This window comes from Epinephelus lanceolatus, chromosome 8 (assembly GCF_041903045.1).
Source record: "Epinephelus lanceolatus isolate andai-2023 chromosome 8, ASM4190304v1, whole genome shotgun sequence".
Lineage (NCBI taxonomy): Eukaryota > Metazoa > Chordata > Actinopteri > Perciformes > Serranidae > Epinephelus > Epinephelus lanceolatus.
In genome coordinates this window covers 6,060,248-6,071,542 of record NC_135741.1, presented here as the reverse complement: position 1 = coordinate 6,071,542, position 11,295 = coordinate 6,060,248, and the positions used below count along the sequence as shown (strand labels likewise).

Sequence of the window (11,295 nt, the reverse complement as noted above, 5' to 3'; positions counted from 1 at the left end):
ATCACAGGATTTTAAAATAGGTCGAGACAAAAAAAACAGGGCAATGTAATAAACAGTAAAAAGGCTAAATATAAATTAATAGGCTGATGAACATTATAAATGTATTGTTATTTTATTTGTATTTTATTACATTTAATTTTAATTATTTTCCCTGTAATTTATGTTTATTTTATTTTTATTTTGTTTTTATTATTATTTTTTTTATTTTTAAGTCCTGCTCCACTCACTCCTCACCACTAGGTGGCGGTAAAGCTCTCGTGGTTTACCGACCGTTAAAAAATAAAACTCAAGAAGAAGAAGACATCCTCTGTGTGTCAAACACACTAAAAACCAACATGGCGAACATTCGGTGTGTCAAGGTGAGGAAAGAAACGGATAAATCTCTGCACGCTGCACTCTGCATCACTCACATGAATTAATCTGAGAGAATATGACGCGTTAGACTTTAAATACTCGTGTCACGTGATTTATGTGCGTGTTTTCTCTTCCGGTTAGTTTGTTTTCCTCTTGCTAAAGTTTGATCGTGTAGCTTAACGTGTTGGGATCAGTGAGTCCACAGCAGCGCCCTCAGCAGTGTGTCTGCTAACCTTTGCTTAAGTCTTTGGTCTCACGGTTACAGGGACATTTGAGACAATGACATTTGAGACAGCTTACATTTTTAAAGGCTTTTGTTCTCCTGAAGCTCCAAAATAATGGACTCTGTCACTTACATTTTGTTCTTTACAGCCTTTCAGATTCAAGTTACTTCTACTTTACGTGAACGTTTCTTCTGTTACCCAACGGGACATGAAGGAGTTTTTAAAATGAGCACAACCATAAACATCTACAGCACTAAAATGACAACATACACATTAATTTAGCATTAATATTCAGTATTGTGCAAGTTACCCTCAAAATGTAACACATCACATAATACTAGTTACCTTCATTTGAAAGTAATGGGTTACTGATTACACTACTTTTGCATTACTGTCACCAAGAATAAGTAATAGGAGAAGAGCTAATGTGGCTCATGTTGTTTCACAGCAGGTAATCAAAGCACAGAAGCTCCAGTTTATTTTTATTTATTATTATTAGTAACACAGCTCTCTGAAATAACAATGAATACTTACTGTGGTCATATTTAAAGATATTGATCATTGTGCAAAATATTGTCGACCAGCAGCTTCGGTACAAAAAAATCTGTATCAGACTTAAAATAGTATTTGTGGAACCCTGCTGCAGAGGCACTGACCAAACTTGATTATTAAATGGTTTGTAAGGCAGGGGATGACCTTAACTCTTCAGTGCGTCTTCCAGAGCCCAGTTATCATATGGTGTCCCTCAGGGTTCCATACTTGGTCCGTTACTGTTCCTTATATACATAAATAATTTGCCGACTGTGTCTTCCACTATTCTTCCAATACTTTTTGCTGATGATACCAATTTGATTCTTACTCACAATCATTTTGACTCACTAATCAGTGAAGCCAATTCCGGTATAATAAAAATTTCTGAATGGTTCCAGATAAATAAGCTATTATTGAATATTAAAAAATCTAATTATATGATTTTTACAGGTAAAAATAAAAAGTATTGTAAATCTAGTGCCAAGATTTCATTTGGGGGGAATGAAATAATTCAGGTTTCATCCACTAAATTTTTAGGAGTTTTAATTGATGATAGGTTGACTTGGAATGAGCATATCAAATTTGTCAATAACAAAGTAATGAAGTCTCTTGGTATCATCAGGAAAATGAGTGGCTTGATCTCTCAGAATGCCCTTTACATACTTTATTATAGTTTAATTTATCCATACCTAGTAATTGTAATATTGTTTGGGCAAGCACATATCCTACTAACTTACAAAAATATTCATTACACAAAAGAAATTTGTCAGATTAGCCACCTCTTCTAATTACTTGTCTCCACCTGCCCCTCTGTTTAAGAAACTTAACATATTATTGATTTAACATTAACACATTTCAATCCTGCATATTCATTTATAGATATATATATATGTTTTCAACCTCTCCGGCACTTAATGCTATTGTTTTGTCTCTGTTTTTTTATAGTTGTTGTTGTGTTTTTATTGTGCAAATAAATAAACTGGAAAGTGGAAAGTTATGAAAAAGATGCACATGTAATGAAAGTGAGTAGTGGACTGACTGAACTTGGTAAAACTGAGACATGCTGTTGCACATATTTTTCTGAGGATATTGCGGGATGTTCGTCATTTGTTTTGTAAATAGATAATCATTTTCAGAACCTTCTTCTTTACACCAAAAAAAGGATAAGAAAAATATTTGAAGGGGTTGTTATTAATAGGTTAGTATGCAGTGGTTTTACTGCTCTGGCCTCTGAGCTAAAAATTGATATGCAGTACGTGACTTAATAAAAAGTCACTCACCATCGACCGAAATCTTCTTTCATCCCCCATGTTTCTGCGTATATGACGTCAAAGTGTGTGTTGCAAAATTTTTGCCAACTTTCTGAGCAGTTATTGCGACTTGAGGGGGCGTTGATGAGAATTTTCTCAGTTGAAAAGTTATTTTTCCGATTATTCTGACACCACGTGAATGCGCTGTCATTTCAGTTCTACTAAAAATGATCACGTGTAAGAATATTCTCCTGCTCCTGAATGAAGTGACGTCTCTGCAGTGCAGTTTAAATTAATCAGAGCAGTTCTGATCTCTTCTTTCACCCCTCTTTATCGGTCACGTGATTTGTCCCTGTCTTTTTCTCACTTTTAATTTTCCCGTGTTTCATATATCCTGCACCGCCTTCCTCCCTCCCTGTCCATGTCCATGTGTTGAGCAGGGTATGGTCGGCCTGGTGACGGGTGGCGCGTCCGGTTTGGGCCGAGCCACTGTGGAGCGTCTGGTCCAGAACGGAGCGTCCGCTGTGATCCTGGACCTGCCCTCTTCTGATGGAGCAGCGCTTGCAGCCAGTCTGGGGGACCGCTGTGCCTTCGCTCCTGCAGACGTGAGTCCAAAAACTATCAAGACGCAATCACTCACACAAAATCGACATGCATGTACACAGCCGTTCAAAAATTAAGAAAGGAGAAATGTACTATTAATGTTATTTCCCTAAAACCAAGGAAAATATAAAGCCCCGTTTCCACCGAGTAGTACGGTACAGTTAGGTACACTTTTTTTCCGTTTCCACAGTGAAAAGTTGTGGATGGTACCAATGGAACCGTTCTGTACCGTCCCCATGTTTGGTCCCCCCTCTGTTGGGGTACCTAGCACACAGATCTGGTCCTAAAAGGTGGAGCTGTGAACACTGCAGTCTGATTGGTCAGTAGAGGACGGTCACTCTGCTCAGGGCTGAGTTGTGTCTGGTTTTGAGGCTCATGTAACCACTGTTCATACTGTGGAGAGTTTTATTAGTAAACTGTAACTATAAAATGAAAGGATGTTTTGCTGCCTCTCACAGCAGCTGGAGTCCGACTTCCTCACTGTGAGTGATAACATCCCCGCCCACATTTAAGAGTACTATTTTTGGTGGAAACACTAGGGTCTAGGTACCATGTCTGAAGGGTTACTTTTGGTTCCAAAGGTACTGTACTGAAAGTGTTTGGTGGAAGTGGGGCTTAAAAGAAGGAACGGTCATGACGTCAGTGACTGCGTTCGAGGAGCCAGACGTTGGTGTCAGTGTCAGGCACTGCAGATCACACTATAACCCATCATATCTTTGTTGTTTCTGCTGTGACTGAAAAATCCTTCCACCACATTAGAAAACACACATTATGTGAAGCTTATTGAAGTTTTTTTTTAGGGTGATATTTCTGAGAGTGTGGATGACACACCAACAGTTTCTTCACTCTTTTCTTGTGGTGTGTTATTGACACCTTCAACCCAGACTGTCGACGTGTCCTCTCTTGTTTGAAATTGTTTCCTGGTTTCTCCGGTAGAGGTCGTGGTCTTGTTCCTGTAAGCATAGAAGCACTGCACATGTAATCATGTTAAAGTTCATTGTATCATGTATCAGATGTTGTTTCCTTACACAATGCTTGATTTGAACTCTGCCTGTTACAATTTAACACCTGTGGGTTTTTAAAGCCCCTCTCTATAAATCTGCCATGTTATTATTTCAGTTCCAGGTTAGTTTGGCAAGTCTGGTTTAATACCTCAGCAAACACTCCTCGAGCAGCTACAGTGCAAAACAAACTCCCCATTGTTTTTTTTTTTAAGAACTGAGTCAATAATCAGCATTTTTCCATTGTGTCAGGAGCGACTGCCGCTTGACTTATATCAGAGCTAAAACTGAGTTTCCTGTGACTGCTTCACATTAAAAGCCACCCTGTGTTTGACTTTGTTTAATCTGGAGCAGCAGCAGGAGGAATTGTTGTGTTAGCATTAGCAGTAGCTTAACCCAGCTCTGATACAGCAGCTGTAGGAGAGTGAACAGTAAACAGTGATACTGATATCAGTGAGGTGAAACTTCAAACATTAAACTTGGATCACTGTTCTCTGTGTGTAGTAAGATCATTTGAATCCAGTAGGGGAATGGCGGACTCCGCCACTAACAATTAAACCTACTATATAGAGAGATAACTACAGAATGTAATATATTTATTTCATTTAAAAAGTGCTTTTCATAGTACTCAAAGACACTTTATATTAGTTAGAACTGAACAAAAAAGAGAATACACTACACTAAAATAAACACAACTTTGATTACACATTAAAAGCTGTTGAAAAGATGAGCTTTGATGAGTGATTTGAGCCGAAAGAGGTCGGTACAGTCCCAAATGTGTTCAAGGAGAAAGTTCCATGGGGGAGGGGCGGCTATGGAGCTTTTGGATTTTCCATCGAAAGGAGGATTTATAGTTGTGCGGCAGACCCTACACCGTAGCTTACGCACGTGGCCTACGTGATTGTGAGCATGCTTGTGCAGTGGTGTGTCTGTGTCACTCTGCAGTTACACCTCCAAAATACTAGTCATTGGTGGGGTTAGATATAGCAGGGAGAGAGACCATGAAGAGCCTTAAAAATCATCAGTAAAATATTAAAATCTAAAACATACTGGGAGCTGGTGTAAAGAGGCTAAAACTGGATTGATGTGATAATTTCTCTTGGTTCTTAGTGGTACATGTGGACCCTTCTCAAGTTCAAGCTCAAGCTCCAAATTATTAATGTCAGACCTCCCTCTGGTTCCCTTCTTGCCAGAACTTGAACCAAAGAATTGGTATCTTCACTGGGTGCATTTACACATGTATGCTTGGTGACGTTTATCTTGTGGCCTTGTCATTTCTCAGGTGACATCGGAGGCAGACGTACAGTCAGCCGTGTCCCTGGCCAGAGAGAAGTTTGGGAGGCTGGACCTGGCAGTGAACTGTGCCGGCATTGCTGTCGCCGTTAAAACCTACAACTTTAAGAAGGACCTCCCTCACAGCCTGGAGGACTTCCAGCGTGTAATCAATGTAAGGTACACAAAAACAGATGCAAATAGCTTAAGCAGAAAAATAAATACCTGCTTCTGCTGTCAGACTCCTCCAGTGGTAACTAAATACATTTACTCTAGTACTGTACCCAAGTACAAAATCAACGTACTTATACTTTACTTGGAGATTTGAATTTTATTTAACGTTATACTTCAACTCCACTACATTTCAGAGGTAACTTTACTTCACTACATTTGTCTGACAGCTTTAGTAAGTTTTCAGATGACAGTTGAAACCCATATTTCTCCTGATGGCTGTTGCATTGCTGTGTGTGTGTGTGTGTGTGTGTGTGTGTTAAAAACTGAGTAGCAGGTGACACACCAGTGTATGAATGTGTGTGTGAATGGGTGAATGTGACTTGCAGTGTAAAAAGCTCTTTTAAGTGGTCAGAGGACTAGAAAGGCGCTATGCAACTGCAGGTCCATTTTTACTATTTACCATTGCTCCAGTGGTGCTGAAGCGCCTTTATCCCAGTGGAAAAGAACTCTTCAGGTTGGGACTAGGGATGTGCACAATTAGATGTCTTAACAATTAAACGTCCGCCCCCTCGCTAGTCTGCACCAGAAATATTAGTCGGTTAAACCAACTAGTGTTTTATTCATGTACGAGGCTGCTTAACTGTCATGCAGCTGCCCACCACTAGTGGGTGCTACAGAGCCGTCAGACAGCAGTCCCCCTCCCCGCAGTAATGCTTGAGTAGACTGGAGTTTTAAAACAGCACGCTGGGAAATACGATTTAATTAAAATTAATATTTAATTTTATTTTAGATGTTTAGATGTTAATTTAGTGGTTAACTTTTGACTGAGTTGCCGTCATGTTCACATTCATACCGCACGGCACAAAGCGTCTCGTACTTCAGCGGCATTTAAAATCCGACGTGGTTGAAGATTGTGATTAAAGGCCTCTTAATGCACACAGTATTTTTTGGGACAATGTTTCAAATACTTAGCAATAAATTGGGCTAAATTTTGACTGTTTTCTGAGTGTTTTTCGTTTTTTAGACAAGTCGACTAGACTTAATTTAAGTTTTTGTTTAGTTGACAGGGAAATTAGTCGCCAGGAACATCCCTAGTCAGGACCCTAAGAACTCCTCCCCGGCTTCCATGACGTCATCGTCGTTGGCAAAATGTTTGCCCGCTCAAGCTTTTTTCAAGTTGGGGAACAGGTGGAAGTCCGAGGGGACCAGGTCTGGTGAAAAAGACGGGCGAGGAAGAAGTTGGAACCCGCAGTCATGGATTGTCTGGTCAGCGTTCCTCGCCTCGTTTCTCTGATTTTCTCTCTCTGTGGTGTTGTAGTAGGTCAGAGAAATAGTCTCCAGTGATGGTGTGACCCCTCTCAAGAGAGGAGGGCAAAAAATAATAATAAATCACCGACTATCATCAAGGACCAAAATGTTTGCGACTGTTTTTTATCACTTTTTTATTATAATTTCTATTTCGGATAACAATCTGTCCTCAATGCGTTTTGAGTGTATTTACACCTGTACTGTCACGTGGTCAAGAGCAATCTGATCACAAAAACACATGTTAATACAAGGTGTAAAGGGGGTATATGTGTCAGCTTTGTGATAGTCTGGCGACCTGTCCAGAGTGTACCCCGCCCCTCGCCCAGTGTCAGCTGCGACCCCTAACAGGATATGTGATTATGGAAAATGAATGAATGAGTTTTGAGTATTTTTATGTGTGTTTTCTGCAGGTGAACATTGCAGGAACCTTTAATGTGATTCGCCTTGCTGTGGGTGAGATGGGGAAGAACGAGCCTGATGCAGATGGACACAGAGGCTGCGTCATTAACACAGCCAGTGTGGCCGCCTTCGACGGACAGGTCATTAAAAACACACACACGCGCACACACACTCACACGCACACACACACACACACACACACACCTTCTACTGTCCCCTTCTCATGAACGCAATGGCTCAAGAGAATTTCCTGAAATTTGGCACAAACGTCCACCTTGACGCAAACATGGACTGTGTAGATTTTGGTGGTCAAAGGTCAAGGTCACTGTGATTTTATCAAAGACATTTTGGGCCATTAGTCAAAAATTCATGTGCCGATTATGACAACATATCACTCAACTGTCTAACAGGATATAATGATGAAGGGATGACATTTTATATCCAAAAGGTCAAGTTCACAGTGACATCATAGTGTTCAAAAACACTTTCCTGGCCATAATTTAACACCCTAACTCAGGAACAGAAGGGGAGACATTGAGCCTCTTTGTGGTCATTTTGTGCCTTTTGTTGTTTTTAATCTCTCTGTTGTCGTTTTGTCACTCTTTGAGTTAGGGGCTGGGCGATATAATGATATATTTTAAAGCAAGATATACATTTAGACAACACTGTTTCTATCGATATATGGTCAAGTTGTACCACATAACGCATACCAGTGTTCATCTCTTCTCTGTCACACTCTCTGCACAGCTCCGCCCCCTCACTCACTCACACTTTCTCCATCAACACTCAGAGACACAGAGCTGCTCCTCTGTTTAATCTGTCTGTTCATTAGTCTACAGTGAGACATCGGTCTGTATGCTGCACGAGCTGCGCTAAGTCTGTGAGATGAATGAAGTTACCGCAGTGACACACGTACAATACTGTGGGCCTTTTCCTCTGTAACTTTTAGCCACGTCCAGTCAAGCCGCGCTGCGCCGATTTGTGTTTCAGTTATCAGTTTAGACGCACCGTGTTGTGCCAGAGGTGGACCTTCTCTGTAGTAGGTCCAAAAGCCGCACCGCCCACCCTCAAGTGGGTGGCTGTGATGTCTCGTCGACCACAGCCAGCCAACCCCGACGACCCTGTTTCTCCTCGTCAAACAAGCCATGTGTGATGTGAGACTCTCCTCAGCTCTGTCTGCAGGAGACCAGAGATAAATTCGTTTTTAAAAGTCTCTGTGTGTTCAGCTCTCAGTATGTATGTAACTTCTAACTGAATCTCTATGGTTTGGAGTTTAGTTTCTTTCCTGCGTCCTGTTTTCACTTCAGATATCGGCTTTATTTTACTGTTAATGTTCGCTATCAGCCGTGTTAGAAGTTGTGTTAAGTTGCTGCTGGAAAACTCAACATTTCCTTATTTTGCTGCTTCACAATAAAAGTATTTACATCACAAAATAACGGGGGACTTTTACTGTGAAGAATCTGCAGATAATTAAAGGTGCAAAGCAGAGCTGCAGACAACAGGCTCTTACTGCACCTCTGCAAACAGCTCACCTCCAACAGGTAAACTTCTTTTACCTGCCCTGCTGTAGAAAAACACATGCACCAAAAATAACAGGGGACTTTAGCTGTGGATCAGCTTGTAACTGAATATGTGACCCATTTCGTAGAAAATACAGAGATGTATATCGTGTGGCGCCATTCAGCCTGAAAATATGGTTGAAAATGTCTGTGAAGTCATTCAGGTTTCAGAATTTGTAGCTTCTTTTGAAGCAACATCCATATTTGAAGCATTATCTCCTGTGTTCTCTTCTGATCCTCTGGTCAAGCTTGTTAATTTGCTGGTGTTGAGCTTCAGGTGATTGTCATTGCACCATGTGACGAATCTCTATCCGTCCTCTGTACTCTGTAAAACAGTCTCTAAGTCAAGACAGTATGTTTGTCACTGGGAATTATTCACTAGAATCACATCTTCCACTTTGCCATAAAAACAAACTTAAGACCTTTCATTAAATTACTTCAGAGTCTGGACAGAGACTTGGTGAAGGCACACAACCGTGAGGTGGTAACTCTGCTTTTTGCCCTCCGTTTTCTCTGCAGGTCGGCCAAGCAGCATATTCAGCTTCTAAAGGTGGTATTGTTGGAATGACACTCCCCATCGCACGAGATCTGGCACCCATGGGCATCAGAGTCATCACCATAGCGCCTGGTGAGTGTATACAGTGTAAACTGTCTCAAAATGATCCTACACTTTGGATTACTGGTCGACTAACGTTTGGTTGACTATCAGGGGGCAGCTCTACTTTCCAGATTAATTTTACATAAAAAACGTTAAGATAAAACCAGTAATTTCCATCCTTGCTGGCCCGTGTTGCCTCACTGTTTTTTAAAATAACTGTTTTAAGGTACAGTGGTGCTCAAAGTGCCCAAAAATTACATTTGAAAAACTCCACAGCAATGTCTCTCTGTCGGGGATAAGGTTGGCGGGTGTAGTTTGGTAGAAAGAAAGAGTTCCTGCATGAAACTGCTCACAACAAGGTCTGTGGATTATCTTGAGTAACCAGGTCATGATTTCTGGAAAGAGACAGTGCCATCTAGTTCCATTATATTGGAGAGAAGGCAGACATCTCTACAGCTGATATCTGCAACTCACACCAAAAACAATATAGACTTATAAACAGCGCTACAGGGAAGAGGAAAAAGTTACGTTTTTGATTTAAAGGTGAGCTGTCCCTTTCAAGGCCTTAAGATGTCAAATCATCCGATATTTCAACAAGATTAGAAAAAGAGTCAAATAAATGAATATGAATTTATGTTGTTGGAAACTCGCCTTTGCTCTCACATTAATCATCACATGGCTCTTCAGATTTAACTCATGACCCTTTGGAGGGCTGAATGAAAGGGGTAGGGTTCACCCTGGACAGGTCACCAGACTATCACAGGGCTGACACATAGAGACAGACAACCATTCACACTCACATTCACACCTACGGACAATTTAGAGTCACCGGTTAACCTGCATGTCTTTGGACTGTGGGAGGAAGCTGGAGCACCTGGAGGAAACCCACGCTGACACGGGGAGAACATGCAAACTCCTCACAGAGGGTCTCCCCCACCCCTGGGTTTGAACTTGGAACCCTCTTGCTGTGGGCTTTTACTTGTAATGGAGTATTTAGACATTGCTTTCGTGGTACTTTTACTTGAGTCAACTCAAGATTTAAAAGCTGATTGAAAAGTAACATTTCCTTTGCGTCTAAATCTTTCTCCCTCCAGGTCTGTTCTCCACTCCCCTCCTGGCTGGTCTTCCAGAAAAGGTGCGCTCCTTTCTCGCCCGCCAAGTGCCCTTCCCTTCACGCCTGGGAGACCCAGCAGAGTTTGCCCACCTGGTGACATCACTGGCTGAGAACCCCATGATCAACGGAGAGGTCATCAGACTGGACGGAGCCATTCGCATGCAGCCCTGAGACAGATGGTGTGTGTCTGAGTGGACATGTTAACTAAGCTCATTGATCCACACCTTCATCATTTTTATGTCTGAGTGTTCGTGTGTGTGTGTGTGTGTGTGTGTGTGTGTGTGTGTGTGTGTCTGCCTGGTGAAATTATGTCATACAAAGCTGCACACACTGAAAATATAAACTGTGATGGATTACAAACACCATTTTATTAACTTTGTGTGAGAATGTGAGAGAAAGTGTGTAAAAATATCTGTATATTTCAGTGCATTGCAGTTCTGTATGCACTTCACTTTGGTTGTTTTGTAAATGAATCCAGATTGTAATAAACCTCAGATTGGTTTGTCTGGTCCAGGAAGGTTTTTTTTTTCTTAACTCCCTAAAGTGTAGAATTTTTATTCCGCTACAGCGTCTTTCAGATCATCGTCTCCACCACCAGGGGTCTCATTTATACAACATTATGTGGGATCCATACTAAAAATGTACATACGGACAAAAGCCAAAAATGGCAACAGTTTTTACAAGTGTGTTTTTATAGATCACAATTCTCTTTCAGGCCTCGATTTGTGCATGCGCAATGTTTATAAATGAGACCCCTGGTCTACACAGATTGTGCGCTTTTTTAAAAAAAATAAATAAATACTGTATCACATTACAAGCAAAAAAAATCTGCATATTTTGCAGATTTCTATTCTGGATCACTGCTAAAAACCTAAAAAAAATCTGTTTGGGTCTGCTAATCACACAAG

At 41.0% G+C, this 11,295-nt stretch overlaps 1 protein-coding gene across 1 annotated transcript; it reads left to right on the top strand.

Annotated features, from left to right (window-relative positions):
* Positions 1-241: 241 nt before the first annotated feature.
* On the top strand, positions 242-10,898 carry hsd17b10 (hydroxysteroid (17-beta) dehydrogenase 10). The gene is made up of 6 exons (XM_033628938.2): positions 242-359; positions 2,800-2,964; positions 5,246-5,410; positions 7,128-7,256; positions 9,195-9,303; positions 10,368-10,898. Exons 1-6 carry the CDS (start codon positions 336-338, stop codon positions 10,556-10,558), a joined length of 783 nt encoding a protein of 260 aa, XP_033484829.1. The 5' UTR covers positions 242-335; the 3' UTR covers positions 10,559-10,898.
* The last annotated feature ends 397 nt before the right edge of the window (positions 10,899-11,295 follow it).

Excerpts from the sequence above, each read along its gene's own strand:
- hsd17b10 (XM_033628938.2), top strand. The coding sequence starts at position 336 with ATGGCGAACATTCGGTGTGTCAAG. Across the intron at positions 2,965-5,245 it reads GTGCCTTCGCTCCTGCAGAC|GTGACATCGGAGGCAGACGT; the intron begins GTGAGTCCAAAA and ends GTCATTTCTCAG. Across the intron at positions 7,257-9,194 it reads TGGCCGCCTTCGACGGACAG|GTCGGCCAAGCAGCATATTC; the intron begins GTCATTAAAAAC and ends TTTTCTCTGCAG.